We start from the raw sequence: 18,154 nt of genomic DNA, 5'->3' as shown, positions 1-18,154 counted from the left end.
ACAGAGGATCACTGGACTACCCATCTGAGCTCAGAAAATTCAAGTTATGCCTTTGAACAGAATAGATGCATCAATGTTTATACAATTGCACAATTTCATACTAGCAATTATTTTTGAGTATAGGAACTGAATAATTTTCAATTATTTCACCATTTGTGCCCTTATTATGCCTGATGCCATGCAGCACACCATCTGATCCGAGTGCATTTAAAGTAAGTTTCTCTTTGTGCACTCTGGTTAAGGACTATTCTGGTTAGTGTATGCTTTACTTCATCCTATTAATATATTTATTTGACAGGCGGAAGTATTGCTTGAATCCAACTTGTCCTTTGAGTTACATTTACTGGTTAAGTACTCAAATCCTAGGTGAATCAGGGCTGTGATTATGTTTCCATTTGGAATGATGGAAGGCAAGCAGCAGTTTAGAGATATAAACTTAGCCATTAGCACTTTGGTGGTACAAACCAGCGTCTGAACACTACTGTCATTCTGTGTGACAAATATCTAGAAAGATGCAATAAGAAAATAGACTCTCAATAAAATTCATCATTTTTGTTTTTTTCCCATCCAAAAATCTGCCCCAGAATCTGTTGCAGAAATTGTATCAGACATTATATAGTGCATGACAATCTCTTACTAACAAACTTATAACCAGCCCTGTAGCTCAAATGGATCCAGAGCGTTCCCCATTCATTGGTTATCAATATCAGATTGGCAGGGGCCTAACACCTGGCACCCCTGACGATCAGATGTATGAGGAGACGGCACGCACAATGTGCACGTGCAATCTCATTTCTCTATTCATGTTTATCGTCTTTGCCATAGACTGTAGCAGCAGACAGGAAAAAAGACGGGAGATGGCATGTATACACTGCGTACACCGTCTTCTCATACAGCTGGTCGTGGGGGTGCCGGGTGTCGTACCCCTACCGATCTCATATTGATGACCCATCCTGGGGACCCCCTTTAAATCTCTTTTATCTTCTAGGGCTTATATTTTTCCTCTGGGTTTTGAGAAAAACAAATATGAGCCCTAGAAGACCAATTTTTTATTGGAGCATATTTGATTTGGGTTGAATCAATTCATACCCAAAAAAAGAAATAATTTAAAAAAGCAAAAAAAATTGGTGAGTCAGAGACAAAACTAATTTCAGGAAATTTGTTCATCTGTATTCTAAACGTATTAAACTTTCAGAAAATTTAGGTAAAATTTAGTTATACGACTAGGGAGAATTTCTCAAAATGGCATCAGAAGATGGGAAAGATGAAGAAGGAGGATCACATGACTTGAGGCAGCTCACGTGCATGCACAAGGGCAGGCATTTGCTGCCAAAAGTTTTTTTAAAAATTGAAACATTTTTACAGAGCTATTTGTTTTTCAAAGGTTGTTTGTTGCCACCAGCAGACATGCATTTACCCATAGATGTATATGCCGCTGTCATGAGATTACTAATGCTGGCTTGGCATTAAATGGCTTGAATTGAGTAAAATACAGTCCTAGAAGAGCCCAGAATGTCATTCACAACTTTTCAGGCCGATTAGGGCACTTTTGATTCTGGTCGAATTGAATCTCCCGACCAGTTGGGGCAAATTGATTCCAAATCGAATTACAAGAAATTTGCTCATCATTTTGAACTGTGATTATGTAAATTATTCAGTTCTACCATCGTTATGTACAACATATGTGTCTCCCCTATACATATGATGTATGGTACTTTTACCCCGTAAGACTAATGCAGTTTAAACTCCGAGGAGCAGACGCTAAGAGCAGATTGCTGTTTACATGCTCACGGATCGAAGGTAAGTTAATCCGGTGGCAGTTAATGATTAGTGCAAGAATTCATGATGTAGAACTAATGTCGGCGATAAATATTTACAGCTTTTCTAAGTGCTCATTCTTTAGCTGAACGACAGTAGATTGTGGATAAGACACTCGAATGCAACAAATAAAATAGCACTTTTCAGCAGCTGGGGAAGTGAGATTTAGCAAGGAGAGGTATATGAATCAAGCTAAAATTGGTCATGCAATCACCAGAGTGACCTTAACTGTAGCAATTTCATAGCACATTATATCACATTTAAGGTTGAATTACAATTAAGCAAATGGCTTCGGTATATTGGCCATATATTACAGACGGCAAATTCCTCTGCTTGCCTTGTACAATATTCAATTTTGTGAAAAGTACAGAATGGCTCGGTGTATTGACTATGGGAAAATACAAATTACTTATGCTGGGTAAATGTGTTTTTGGAGAGACAGAATAATATATATTCCAACCTATAATTGTATTTTGGATGTAGATATTTTTTTTTAGCCTTTTTATGTGAAAAGCTTTCTAAAGATTTACCTTAAAGGGATTGTGTCCTACAGTGCTACAATATTGATGACTGGTGATGAGCAAAGTATTCAAAAATTTGATTCGGCTGCTTCGCCGAATTTCACAAAAAGATTTGCTTCATGACGAAATACTTTGTCACGAAGCACATTTCTTGGTATGCAGTGGGTGCAATGAGAGGGAGCAGCGATAGCGCCGCTCTCCATCACTGTACTGCCGCAATCATAAATACTTACTTCATCCCATTTGCTTGCGGTGGTCATACGTGACCGCGCACAGGATTTTGTGCAAGATATTCAATCAAGATGGCGGTGGCCATTGTGAAGAAATGGAGATGGTAAGTATGATTTCTTGTTTGTTTTTTACACTAAAACCGATTCGCTACCATGAAGCACAAGGAAATTTAGCTTTGTGGCAAATTACATTTATTCTGAAATTCGGATCAAATTCCACTTTGTCGGGTTTGATTCGCTCAACACTATTGATGACCTATCCTGAGGAACAGTAGGTGACCGACTCCCAAACACCTGCTGACCAGGAGAAGATGTAGTGGCGCTAGTGCGAGCTAGTTCTAGTGCAAGTGCGATGTGCTCATTGTCTTCTTTACAGCGGCAACGCAGTGTAATTACAGCACATTCACTTGAATGGGATGAGCAGCTGGGATTACACTGCGCCACCTCTACAAAAGAGAGACGCTGCGCAGGTAATTTTGAAAAAGAAGTAGCGTTTGCACAAAGGCTGCTACCTCTCCAAACAGCTGATCAGCGGGGGTGCCTGGAGTCGGAATCCCTCTGACCTGATATTAATGACCTCTCCTGAGGGTAGGCCATAAATATTGTAGCACTGCACAATCTCTTTAACAAAGATTATAGTGAATGTTTAACTTTGAATGTTTCTTGATCTAAAAAATGTCTGACCATCTGCGCTGATACATTATTAATTCATTATATAGCAGCTTATAGATATAGCAGACAGAGCCCTGTTTTTGATAAGCAGTGACCCGAATTCCTGTTTTTATGTGACAAACTTCTGATTGTCTGCAGCCACCACTAGGGGGAGCAGGGGGAGCTTCAGAGCATACTGCATACTATTTCATTCCTGAGTTCAGTGTATAAAAAGTATGTCAAAAACTTGCTAGTCCTCCTAGTAGTGGTTGAAGGTAGCTGAAACGTTATGGACAGATCACAACACCAAAACTACCAGTATGTACAAAGTAGAAAGAGTCTCTTTAGACCTATTTATACACATCAACACAGTAGCCAGCCCATGTTTTACTGTGAGAAGGACTGAGGGAGGTGGGGGAACTGCTATGAGCCAAATGCAGCTGTGTCATTTTGGCTACTATAAAAGTGGGAGCTGTCCCCATACTAGAATATCTTTTTATGAGCATAGTCTGATGACAGATCTGATTTAAAGTAACCATGTACAGACATATAGGTCTGTATAACTGTTGCACATAAGCCGTAAAACACTAATAATTGTTTTTAAATAAAAGTAAAGTCAAATATGTGTGATTTGAGCAGAAACTGGAGCAGCAAAAAATATTTAGATAGTGAACGATATATACCGTATTTTTCGCCGTATAAGATGCACTTTTTCCCCCCCAAAAGTGGGGGGAAATAGCAGTGCGTCTTATTCGGCGAATGTAGCCGATTTTGCTTAGTTTTCAATGATACACCCGCCGCAATGCCGTGCGGCGGGTGTATCAGCTGTGAGGGAGGAGGGGCTGGGGGCGGCATCTGCATTTATAATGACAGCGGGGCCCGTGCAGTGACTGTATTCTACTACACGGGCCCCGCTCACTGTATAATCATATCCCTAATACCGTAGTTAATTGTTGTGTGCACTGCATGTAAAAGCATAATGTGCGATGATGAGCGCTATTACTTACAATTAGAAGCGCTCGCCGTTCGGAGCAGAGAGGAGGGAGGAGGCAGGAGGCAGGCCGGGAGGACGGGCGCTGGCAGTGTGAGTCATCCGTCACGCGCCTGCGCCGCCTGCTTCATGAATGAAGCAGGCGGCGCAGGCGCGTGACGTATGACTCACACTGCCAGCGCCCGTCCTCCCGGCCTGCCTCCTGCCTCCTCCCTCCTCTCTGCTCCGAAAGGCGAGCGCTTCTAATTGTAAGTAATAGCGCTCATCATCATCGCACATTATGCTTTTACATGCAGTGCACACAACAATTAACTACGGTATTAGGGATATGATTATACAGTGAGCGGGGCCCGTGTAGTAGAATACAGTCACTGCACGGGCCCCGCTGTCATTATAAATGCAGATGCGACCCCCACCCCCATTATAAAAGCAAATGCGACCCCCACACTTATGGAGGGGATCTGTGGATGACACATAGCATAAGATGCTATATATGTGTCATCCACAGATCCCCCCCATAACTGTCATACACAGATCCTCATAACAGTGCCATCCAGAGAGGATCCCCTATAAGTGTCACCCACAGATCCCCCATAACAGTGCGTCATCCACAGATCCCCATAACAGTGCATCACCCACAGACCACAATTAGTTCAAAAATATTTTTTTTCTTATTTTCCTCCCCAAAAACCTTATACGGCGAAAAATAAGATTTTTAAATGTATACCATAAAAAAAAAGAAAAGCAGTGATCAGATTTATTTTTTCCTTGCATTTTTTAAAGACTTCAATTCAGGTCTTCATGATGTTCATATTGGTTGTTACTTGTTCTCGGTAATATTTTTACCTATAAGCAAATTTCAGATAACTTATTAGTCTAAACCTAACGATCAATAAGCCTTTATTTGTTATTGGGGTGATTTAATGCGTTAATCAAAGTGAAAAAATGCCTTCTATCAAACCTGAACTCATTATCGACATTCACTGTAAGCAAGCAATCAGTATGCAATCAGCCACAGTCCGTTCTGGGGAAATCCACTTAATTACAAAGGAGCCATTTAAGACATACTGGTTTCAGTCAAAATGCTGCAGAGACATTAAACTGTCACTACGAGAGCCAGGAGTCAGTAATAATATATAATGGGGTAGATTTACTAATAACGTCTTGGGTAATCTATAAAGTGTGCTGCACCAGAAAATTGTAACAATTTTGGCTGTTTTGTCAGCAGAGTAGGCATTTGCACCAAATTTATGTTTTATTTGTGCCATTTTAGGAGGACTTTGCTCTATGCAAATCAAAGAGCATTTACTAAGGCTAAGGGCTCATGCACACAAACGTATTTTCTTTCTGCATCTCTTCTGTTTTCTTTTTGCTGCCCATTAGCGCAACCTTTCATTTCAATCGGTCTACAAAAAAACAGAAATGACTCTGTATGCATTCCGTTTCCATATGCCCGCATGGACGTTCTGGAAAAAAGATAAAACATGTCCTATTCTTGTCTGTTTTGCAGACAAGAAAAGGCATTGTTACAATGGATCCACAAAAAAAACTGGATGCAATACGGATGTCACACGGATGTCATCCGTAATTTTTTGCGGAACCATGTTTTGCGGACTGGAAAATACATACGGTCATGTACATGTACTCTAAAACGGATGTTTTCTGGGTGGGGCTTTATTATTTTTAAAGATGAGCGAATCTTTTAAAAATTCGATTCAGACGGTTCGCTGAATTTTTCGGAAAAATTAGCTTCGATCTGAATTTAATTGCGGTGAATCACGTTAAAAGCAGCTATTTCCTAGCTGCAGAGAGCCTTTATAGTGGTGTAAAACACTGTGCCTTGCAGTAACACGCAGTCTGCTTTGGTAGTGAAATAATACTGTGAGTCCGTATGACACGCAGATGACAGGCGTCGCTCTTAGGCCTCTTTTACACGGGCGAGATTTCCGCGCGGGTGCAATGCGTGAGGTGAACGCATTGCACCTGCACTGAATCCGGACCCATTAATTTCTATAGGGCAGTGCACATGAGCGTGATTTTCACGCATCACTTCGCAGCATGCTCTATTTTGTGCGTTTTTCACGCAACGCAGGCCCTATAGAAGTGAATGCGTAAGCAAGCAAGTGAGGATGCGGTGCTATTTTCACGCACGGTTGCTAGGAGACAATCGGGATGGGGACCCGATCATTACCATTTTCCCTTGTAACATGGTTATAAGCGAAAATAATAGCATCCTTAATACAGAATGCTTAGTAAAATAGGGCTGGAGGGGTTAAAAAAAAAGAAATAAATAATTTAACTCACATCATCCATTTGTTCTCGCAGCCCGGCTTCTCTTCTTTCTTCTTCTTTGCTGTGCAGGAGGAAAAGGACCTGTGGTGATGTCACTGCGCTTATCACGTGGTCCGTCACATGATCCATCACCATGGTGATGGACCATGTGATGAGTGCAGTAATGTCATCAAAGGTCCTTTACCCAGGTCCTGAAGAAAGAAGAAAGAAGAGAGGTCGGGCTGCGCGAACAAGTGGCTTAAGATGAGTTAAATTATTTTTTATTTTTTTAACCCCTCCAGCCCTATTTTACTAAGCATTAAGTATTAAGAATGCTATTATTTTCACTTATAACCATGGTTATAAGGGAAAATAATTACATCTACACAACCTTGAACCGAAACCTGAACTTCAGTGAAGAAGTACAGGTCTGGGTACCACATTCAGTTTTTTATAACGCGCGTTCAAAACGCATTGCACCCGCTTGATAAATACTGAACAACGGAACGCAATCGCAGTCAAAACTGAAATTGCGTACCTATTAGCGCGGGTTTGCCGCAATGCACCCGGGGCGCATCCTGAGCCAAAATGTGATGCCCGTATGAAAGAGGCCTTAGAATTACTGCACAATTCACTTATTAGGGCAGTCACAGGGCCAAAACTGACCAAATGACTCAAGTATGAACTCAGCCTTACAGGTCGATGTTAGCGTCAAGAAGAAATGCACTCCTTTTACACCGTCGTCAGCTGATTCCACATAGATGTCTACAGAACCTGTTCTATTAAACTCGTATACAAATAGAGCCCCCCGACAGAGTAAAGAGGGTGTCAGCAGTAAGTTTGTGTTGACGTCACTGATTAATTTTCCCCATTCTCTGATCCGTCAGAACAATTACCCAGAAAAAACGGATGCTGTCTGTGGATAATACGCCTTCACTCGGACAGCATTTGCTAAATAATCCATTAATATTGCTAAATAGAGATGGCCTTGCGGTTTGCCCAGCATTCGTTTTGCGGCAAACTTTGCTTGTTCGCGATTCGCCAAACATCCGAACATATGGCGATATCCGTACGTGCTATATTTTTTGCATAGTGACAAACTTTTACCCATGACACATCTATCAGGTGGGACAGGACAGCCAATTAAGACGTTTCAGCACATGGACACACCCCCTACCCTATAAACCCGATCTGGCAGCCATTTTACATTCTGTTTTTTGCCAGTGTAGGGAGAGGTTGCTGTGTGAAGCAGGGACAGACTGTTAGTGACACCAAATGCTAGCTATTAGGGCCACAAAAGGCATTTTAAGGACTGGTATAGGTGTGCTATCGATAGGTGTGACATACAGAGGGGTGTAATATACTTATAATATGCTTTCTAACATAGAAAGTATATTATAGTGTATTTGTATTGTGCAGCAGTTGTGTGCAGTTCTGCTGTGATACTGCAGCTAGATAGAGGGACAAACGTTATTGGAATAACTAATTGCAACTGGTGTTATATACCTGTTTGCCCCCCCCCCCCCAAAAAAAAAAAACTCTGATTGAGGGGTGTGATATACCTATAATATACCTTCTAACATAGAAAGTATATTATAGTGCATTTATATTGTGCAGCAGTTGTGTGCAGTGCTGCTGATATACCACGGCTAGATAGAGGGACAAACGCTATTGGAATAAGTAATTGCAAAATGGTGTGATATACCGGTTTCCCCCCCAAAAAAATATGATTGAGGGGTGTGATATGCCTATAATATACCTTCTAACATAGAAAGTATATTATAGTGCATTTGTATTGTGCAGCAGTTGTGTGCGGTTCTGCTGAGATACCGCAGCTAGATAGAGGGACAAATGCTATTAGAATAAGTAATTGCAACGAGTGTGATATACCCATTGCCCCCCCCCAAAAAAAAACTGATAGAGGGGTGTGATATAACTATAATATACCTTCTAATATAGAAAGTATATTATAGTGCATTTGTATTGTGCAGCAGTTGTGTGTGGTTCTGCTGAGACACCGCAGCTATATAGAAGGACAAACGCTATTCGAAAAACGAATTGCTACTGGTGTGATATACCTGTTGCCCCCAGTTGCCACTGCTACCGCCTCTTCAGCTGCTCCCCCCCAGCTCCCCAGAACTTATTTGACATGCCAGGTGAGATGTTGCAAGGCTGTGCTGCGGCGGTTGTGCCTGGAAGCCAAGAGCCACACCGGTCCTGCACTGCTTTCAGCTCTGCGGTCACAGGCTGATCATTGGCTAACCCCGCTCCATTTGACAGTTGGCAAAGTGGTGTGCGACAATGGTGCCAATCTGCTGAGTGCACTGAAACAGGGCAAAATGACACACATGCTGTGCATAGCACACATCCTGAACTTAGTCATGCAGTGATTCGTTGCCAAATTGTCACCACCAGAGATCTGAGAAGCTCTGACAGACGTCCTTCAGAACCTCCTCCTTGAGGTTCCTTTTGTTTTGCTTTCATTTTCTCATCTCGTTAGCCTCTCTCAGCTGTCATGTGGTTGCACTGATTGCATCCCTTTAAATCCCTTCCCATACTGCATCACTTTGCGGTTTATACAACTTCCTGGAGTGTGTGCATGTTGGATGCTACTACTGAGTCTTCTACAGATAAGTTTTGTTCATTAATTTGTATTTTCCTGTTTGCTGGATCCCAGGTGACCCTGACTCCCTCCGTATCAAGTGTAGGGAGCCGGTGGTCGTGTCCCCTCACTATTATAGGGTGTTCAGGTGTTATACAGTCGAGAACGAGGATATACAATCATCTACCATTGAGATTTTTGCATAGGCTGAGCAGTTAGGGAGAGAGCCAGGTCTGTTGCAGGGCTATCCCTTTGGTTCCTTAGTTTTGGAACCAGTCAGTTGGATCTTCATTTTGTGTCATATAGTTTTCTGTACACTTTCCGTGACACAAATACCCCAGGGTCCAGGACATCTTGCAGGAGGCCAGAAAAATCTTTGGCCATTTTAGATCTTACATGGCCATGGCTCGCCTTGCTGACTTTCAGTCGCGACACCACCTACTTGTCAGACGTCTAATTTGTGACAGTCTGACATGCTGGAACTACACCTCGTACCGTATATGCTTGATAGGCTGTTCCAGCAGAAACATGCCATTAACAACTACCTGTATGAACTCTGCAGCAGGACAGGTTCTGGGGAGTTTGGTTTCTTTTCACCGCACCAGTGGCTTCTCATGCGTGATGCAGGCAGACTTCTGTGGCCATTTGATGAGATCACCAAACTGGTCAGTCGCAGCCAGGGTGCCGTCAGTGACATCGTATGCTACGCCTTCTTTCTGGAGCGTGCATTGCGTCGTGTCATTGATCAAGCCGTCGAGGAGCAGGAGCTGGAAGATGAGGAAGTCGCAATGCTGAATAACGCTGGCAGAGGAATTTCCACCCACAGAGAAACAGTTGCGGGTACCAATCCTACAGCACATGCAAGAAGAGGGCGGTTTGAAGATGTGTTGGTCACTTTGGATATGAGATCATTCTTTCAGCAAACCCATCGATAGCCGCCCTCCGGATCCAGCCTCAGGGAACGCCTAGATCGTTCTAAGAAGCGAGAAACCCCTTGACTACTTTGTGTGTAGGCTTGACCTGTGGCCGGAGCTGGCACAATTTGCCATGGAACTCTTGGCTTGCCCCTTGTCGAGTGTCCTGTCCGAAAGGACGTTCAGCACAGCGGGGGGATCGTGACCGACATGCGCACTCGTAAAGCTCACGACAGTGTGGACTACCTCAAATTTCTAAAAATGAATGACGCATGGATCTCAGAGAAATTCAACACCTGTGAGGACCACGTTTAATTGAATTTCCTCATGCCAGCCCACACATATCCGCCACCACCCAGAACAAATAATGGTCCCTGTCTTATGTAAATACAGCGGCATAAAAGGCCTTTTCTGTATTGTGAATGCCTAATGTTTGGGTCCACGGAGTAATTCAACATCTGTGACGACCATGTGTTATCAAATTTCAACTATTATCATTTGGTTTTTTTTCAAAGAGGGGATTTTGTTGGCCATGTTTTTAATCCAATTTAATATTTTTTGTTATTTTAAACATATGTTTTTGACATGTATCTGTACTGGCCTGCAGTAAAATTGATATCCTATGACCGTCTAATATACCTCCAGCCACATGATCACTTGTTTTTCTCTGTACGTTGAATGAATAATTTTTGGGGCCTGTACTACACTGGCCTGCATTAAAATTGTTATTCAATGACTGTCTAATATAAGTCCAGCGACATAATCACTTGATGTTTTCTGTCTGGCGAATGAATAATGTAATCCACTGGCCTGCAGTAAAATTGATATCCATCGACCATCTAATATACCTCCAGCCACATAATCACTTGATCTTTTATGTACATTGAATGCATAATTTTTGGGGCCTGTAATCTAACTGGCCAACAGTAAAATTGTTATATGGTGACCGCCTAATGTACCTCCGGCTACATAATCACTTGATGTTTTCTGTCCGGTGAATGAATAATTTTTTGGGCCTGTAGTACACTGGCCTGCAGTAAAATTGGTATTCAATGACTGTCTAATATACCTCCAGCCACATAATCACTTGATGTTTTCTGTCCGGTGAATGAATAATTTTTGGCCCTGTAGTCCACTGGCCTGCAGTAAAATTGATATCCATCAACCGTCTAATATACCTCCAGCCACATAATCACTTGATCTTTTCTGTCCTGTGAATGCATCATTTTTGGGGCCTATAATCTAACTGGCCAACAGTAAAATTGTTATACGGTGACTGTCTAATGTACCTCCAGACACATTATGAATTGCTATTTTCTGTCCGGTGAATGAATAATTTTTAGTGCCTGTAGTACACTGGCCTGCAGTAAAATTGGTATCCAATGACCATCTAATATACCTCCAGCCACATAATCACTTGATGTTTTCTATCCGGTAAATGCCTAATGTTTGGGGCCTATACTCCACTGGCCTGCCGTAAAATTGATATCTAATGGCCGTCTAATATACCTCCAGCCACATAATCACTTGATATTTTCTGTCCGGTGAATGAATAATTTTTGGGGCCTGTAGTCCACTGGCCTGCTGTAAGATTGATATCCATCAACCGTCTAATATACCTCCAGCCACATAATCACTTGATGTTTTCTGTCCGGTGAATGCCTAATGTTTGGGCCCTGTACTCCCGTGGTCTAAAATAAAAATGTTCTAGGCTCCAGCAGTTTTGACAGTTTCCCTTTAAGACGCATAAAAATGGCACCTGATTAAAATACATATTTTTTGTGGGAATTTTTGCCATTGATCCCCCTCTAATATGTCACTATCCGATTTGTTGCACTACTAGTAAGTATTTGGTGTAAATTCACAGTAGTATTAATACATTTTTGTGTAGGTATATTGTAAACTGTATTTCACTGAAAAAATTAACCTACTTAAAACTTAACTTTTATATTAGGTATTTACTAAAATAGGTCCCACAATTAGATAAATGTTGTAGATGACCTCAATTAGTTATCTGGCAAATAAACATGCATTAAAGGTACATAGCACCACATTCACCATATAATAGTGTATCTCAAGCACTGAATTTGTTATAACCACTCACGGTTTGATGTACAAATACTTCAGGCTGATGTGGTGGGTCTGGGTCTTGGTCAAATGGATATATTTGGTGAGGATTCCTTTTTTCGATCCGAGGACCTTAATTGTAGAGTCGTCTGCTGTAGAAAGGATCCAAAAGGTTTTAGCAGTATTAAGGGAAAAAGAAAATACTGCTAAAACCTTTTGGATCCTTTCTACAGCGGACGATTCTACAATTAAAGAGAACCTGTCACCAGGATTTTGGGTATAGAGATGAGGACATGGGTTGCTAGATGGCCGCTAGCACATCCACAATACCCAGTCCCTATAGCTCTGTGTGCTTTTATTGTGTAAAAAAACCGATTTGATACATATGCAAATTAACATAAAAGAGTCATATCTTACTTGTGTGACCAGAGAAGAGTCATATTTTCAAACTCTGACTCATCTCAGGTTAATTTGCATATGTATCAAATTGGTTTTTATACACAATAAAAGAACACAGAGCTATGGGGACTGGGTATTGAGGATGTGCTAGCGGCCATCTAGCAACTCATGTCCTCAGCTCTATACCTGAAATCCTGGTGACAGGTTCTCTTTAAGGTCCTCGGATCAAAAAGAAATCCTCAGCAAATATATCCATCTGACCAAGACCCAGACCCACCACATCAGCCTGAAGTATTTGTACATCAATCCGTGAGTGGTTATAACAAATTCAGTGCTTGAGATACCCTATTATATGGTGAATGTGGTGCTATGTACATTTAATGCATGTTTATTTGCCAGAAAACTAATTACAGTCATGTAAAACATTTATCTAATTGTGGGACCTATTTCAGTAAATACCTTATATAAAAGTTTAGTTTTAAGTAGGTTAATAAGCATTTGGTGGCTGCAAATATTACCTTAAGGTTTTTTAAGTTAGCCTGCCATTAAAGTTAATGGGGCCCGCCGCGAACTTGCTAGGCGCGAACGTTTGATCGCGTTCGCGCGATCACGTTGGCAAATTGTCCCGGCCGATGTTCATCCATCACTATTGGCTATAAGGCAAAAAAATTGAGTGGATCTAAAACAGAGATGACACATGAATGGAATATTTGCATGTTTTCTGTGTTTTCTATTCACTCCTGCTTTTGACCAAATCATAAGCCAATTCTGATGGGACCATACAGGACTTAAAGCTGCTACACAGACAGGATATATTGTCCGTCTCATTTTTCCTTCCTTCTGACAGATCAGAAGAAAGGTCAAATAAATGATGATGTCAGCCAAGGCCGAAAGCCAAAATAGTGGACCAGTCATGAAGTGAGAAGGGTGGGAAAAGCATGAGAAGTCCACACAGTGGACCTATGACATAGTGGTGAGGTGAAAGCAGCATGAGGAGACCACATTGTAACTAAATTACAGGGTCTGGAGGTGGAAGCAGTATGAGGAGGCCAACGGGCGGCACAATAAAAGAGTCTGTAGGTGGCAGCAGCAGCAGCATTAGGAGAAGGCCACAGAGTGGCACAATAACAGAGTGGCAGCAGCATTAGGAGAAGGCCGAAGAGTAGCACAATGACAGAGTCTGGAGGTAGCGGCAGCATGAATAGGCCACAGAGTGACACAATGACAAAGTGGCAGCAGAATTAGGAGAAGGCCATAGAATAGCACAATGACAGAGTCTGGAGGTGGCAGCAGCATGAGGAGACCACAGAGCGGCACAATGACAGAGTCTGGAGGTGGCGGCAGCATGAGTAGGCCACAGAGTGGCACAATGACAGAGTCTGGAGGTGGCAGCATCAGGTGGAGGCCACAGAGTGGCACAATGACAGAATCTGGAGGTGGAAGCAGCATGAGGAGACCACAGAGCGTCACAATGACAGAGTCTGGAGGTGGCGGAAGCATGAGTAGGCCACAGAGTGGCACAATGACAGAGTCAGAATGGTAGCTGAGACAGGTAGCCTGAAGAAACCGATCTTTTTTGTTAAATTGTTGGTGTGGCACCATGGATGATCTAGTCTCATGCATCAGGCATTGGTGTGTGGAAATCCTGGCTGATCCACGCCTGATTCATCTTGATGCAGTGTCCTACTATGTGCTATATGTGGGCACTTTAAACTGTTGCTAAATGTCATATCAAATCTATTGTGGTATCATGCTGTAATTCCCTTTAACAGGCTGGCAGTGTCATTTACCTATTCGCCCCTAGATGGTGCTGGCACCACTTATGTGCGGTATATAGCTGGGTGTGGTGTCAAGTCAGTGTGTGTGTTGTGGATGAGAATGAATAGAGGAGGAAGTTAATGGAGGAGGTGGAAATTTGTTTTTTCACCAAAATAATTCACAAAAGATTTTACCACATATAACTGCAGCACTGAACACTGAATGAAATGAGTTTTTCCACCGTAATAACTCACAAAAGATACGGGGCCCCCATGCTGCAGATTTATCATGGAGATATCATGTAGATTTAACCGCAGTGCTGACCGCTGAATAAATTTTGATTTTCAACCAAAATACTTAAATAAAGTAATAAATCCCAGCCATGCTTTCAACACATATAACCGCCACCGACGTGAAGTGAGAATGCATGTTTCTGGTTGGACTGAAATAGGCCACTAAACGCTTTCAACACATATAACCGCCGCCAACGTGAACTGAGAATGTATTTTTCTTTTTGTACTGAAATACAAAATAAAGCATATAACCGCCGCACTGACTGACTGCTACCGCTGCTACTTCCAAGAACCCCTGCACCACTATTTCCCGGGTAGGTAGGCTGCTGCGAAGCAGGTTCTCTACTCGGGCACATTTGGTTTTTGACCTCCCACTGCTGGCACCCTGGTGACTCCTAGCCATGCTTTCAACACAAATAACCGCCGACAAGAACTGAGAATATATTTTTCTTCTTGTACTGAAAAAGGCCAGTAAACGCTTTCAGCAGAAATAAATGCACAAGTGAAGTGCGTATATATTTTTTATTTCTGTACTGAAATAGGCCACTGAATGCTTTTGTCACAAATAAGTGCACCAGTGAAATGCGTATATATTTTTCTTATTTTACTGTAATACACCCCTATGAGCTTTGACCAAAAATAACTGCAACAGTGCAGTGCATATATATTTGTATTTGTTTACTGAAATACGGCCCTATATGCTTTCACCAGAAAAACCTGCAACAGTGCAGTGTGTATGTATTTTTCTTATTTAATCATTCCCTGCACTTGTAAATCACTTTCCTATCAATGTCTCTAGCGCCTTCTGAGGTCTGTCCTGCACTAAGATGCTGTGAAATGATTCCTCCCTATCATTTCCCTGCACTTAGAAATCATTTTTTCTGTCTTTTTTTTTTCCACAATAGTTTTTCCATTAGCTGTCCCTAGCACCTTCACTTGTCTGTCCCTGCACTCTGAATGCTGGAAAATGTCTGACTGCAAGATGGCCAACGTATTTATAGGGCTGTGACATCATCAGAAACCTCTAGAATAAATGTGATCAGACTTCAATCTGAAAACATCTATAGGCATTTAGTGCAATAAATGTAACAAATGGGGTGCCACATTCTGTAAATTTATTTCAGGAAAGAAAATTGCAACCCTTAAGGCCTCTTTCATATGAGCGTGACAGATTGGCACCGGATGTGTTCATGGTACGTCCAGTAAAACCTGCACCATTTTGCAAGCAAGTTCAGTCAGTTTTGTCTGTGATTGTGTTCAGTTTTTTCCGCGCTGGTGCATTGCGTTTTTATGCGTTTTTCACCTGCATGATAAAAAACTGAAGGCTTACAAACAAAATCTCTTAGCAATCATCAGTGAAAAACGCATTGCATCCGCACTTGCTTCCGGATTCAATGTGTTTTTCACTGAAGCCCCGTTAACTTCTATGGGGCCAGGGCTGCGTGAAAAATGCAGAGTATAGAACATGCTGAAATAAAAAATATAGGGTAGGGCGGTTACCACATGATAAACCGATCCTGTCATTATAAATGACAAATATTCACACGTGTGTAGCTTCAATTAAGTGAATCAAGGTCCAACTGGACCATTTACGTGCGGTAGGGACTGTGGGGTAGTGGTAACTCCATAATGATGGCCACTCTTGAAGGTGGAGTAGTAGTGGTTTTAAAGCTGATCCAGAGGGCGGGATATAGTTTATATCCAATCACAAGTTAGAATTTTGGATGGTCCTAATAATTATTTTTTTTTTGCATCGTATTCACTATAGTAAATAAAATCACCCACCAATTGATCCTCTAATGAACCTAATGAAGGGAAACGCATTGGAATCTGCTTAGGGTAATACTAAGGAGAAGTAGAAATAGGTTCGGGACCAGAGTACACCCATCAGGGTTTATCTCTAGGTTTAGTCAATAGTTAGGGACATCACAGGGACAGGATCCCTTCTGCGTATATCACATCATTCTCTGTTTGATATTTTTCTATTTTTGTTTTTGGGGCTTTTTTTCTCTTTTTTGTTTTTGATCTATTGAAATTTTTTGATTTGGGGTGAAGACGAGCTCATTGCTTGAGCTTCTTTAATTGTGACTATGAAATAAGTTGCAAATATTCATGCCTTCTGTGCGACTAAATACATTATCCCGTTAAAATAGACAATCTTAATGTGCACCAGATTTATCAAGTAGCTGATGCTAGATGATAAATCTGGCGCACCTTTACACTGTCTAGTCTAGTGTAGGTTTATAGTACTTATTAGGTGGCTTACTATGTGACAGAATCTTGCACCTGAATTTCGGCATCATTTGGTGCTCCTCTATACTAAGCCAAAAATGTTTCCTCCCCTTTGTCGGGCAAGCCAAAAAAAAAACATTTTGGACTACATATTATGAATTGTATACATTTTATAATTTTTTTGAGGGGTGTAAAAAGAAAAAAGATTTCATCCAGCCAACCAGTACTCTGCTCTGTATTGATGAGGTAAGAACTCGGAAAAGCTTAATAAAGATGGGTGCCCTTCTAGTTTGGCTTGTATAATCTAATTTGCATAACAGGAAGTGAAAAATATAAAAAAGGGGTGTTTTGGTTATTCCAAATTATTCCCTATTCACGGGTAGGGGATAACTGTTAGATCAATTGGGATCTAACTGCTGTTTTACAGGCTAGGGCAGTGCTAAAGCTCACTCATTAGTGTCGGTGACTTCCTCAGGCTCACTGCTAGGCAGAAGCCCCCGCCTAGCATTTCCATAGGGAGACCCAATAAGTCACCAGATGTGCTGAAAAAGCTCTTGTCCTGCGTCTTTCAGCGTAAGACAAGGGAGAGCATCAGAACATGAAATGCTCCAATGCTCAACAAAGAGGGGCTGCCTGGGTGAAGAAGAGGTTATGTCCTGGTTCAGCTCTGAACCCTGACAACCCCTTTCAATCCAATTTGCTTAATAATTTAGAACACGGTGTATGAGATCCTTGTATTAACATTTTCCCTTCTGATTATCTTCAGGTTTGCAGTGCCATACAAAATCAAGACTTTACCGTGATCGATGACTACTGCACAGGTCTGAAGGCACTTCTCTACCTTAAGAGCATCGAGGAGCTGCAAGACTGGGATGGACAAAGTCCACCTACTTTCAGACATCAAAGAGGAAAGCTTGTTCCAAAAGTTGCAGACATAATAGGAAAGGTACGTAGCATCCTAACTAACCCCATTTTATTTGTATTCTTCAATTATGAGCTTTTTTTTAATTTTTTTATAACAAACAATAGAACAAAATGAACAGCAATGCCAGATTTCCCAAGCTGTGGGAGGCAAGAATATAATAGACATTTTTGCTTTTCATCATTTTTTAGCAGCAATGCCTTTCAATGCCGCTAACGGCATGTAATGGCCTTGATGTACATTTCCCATTCATAGTGTTCCTTTATAACAGTGTCTGCCAAATAATATATATTTAAATGTATAAGAAAAACACACAAATATGCAATCAGAAGGAAGAAGCGCAAACATTCAGCTGCCTGCTATCTAGTGTCATACTGCAGCACAGCGTGTCGGCTTGAAAACGTTCATTTAAGCAATTATAAAAACTGGTTCTGAATAAAGGCCAATGTTGACTGAGAAAACTAACTTTTGAAGAGAGATGGAAT

The 18,154-nt window shown here is 41.6% G+C and overlaps 1 protein-coding gene across 1 annotated transcript in view; it reads left to right on the top strand.

Annotated features, from left to right (window-relative positions):
* The window catches only part of DPYD (dihydropyrimidine dehydrogenase), a 1,350,396-nt gene that overhangs the window by 1,203,606 nt on the left and 128,636 nt on the right, over nt 1–18,154 (top strand). Inside the window, exon 20 of the mRNA XM_044302252.1 lies at nt 17,514–17,693. Within this exon, the coding sequence (XP_044158187.1) occupies nt 17,514–17,693 (180 nt within the window). The remainder of the gene's footprint in view (nt 1–17,513; nt 17,694–18,154) is intronic.

Source organism: Bufo gargarizans, chromosome 7, assembly GCF_014858855.1.
Source record: "Bufo gargarizans isolate SCDJY-AF-19 chromosome 7, ASM1485885v1, whole genome shotgun sequence".
Taxonomy (NCBI): Eukaryota; Metazoa; Chordata; class Amphibia; order Anura; family Bufonidae; genus Bufo; species Bufo gargarizans.
The sequence above is the reverse complement of the archived record's forward strand: the minus strand, read 5'-3'. Positions and strand labels throughout refer to the sequence as shown.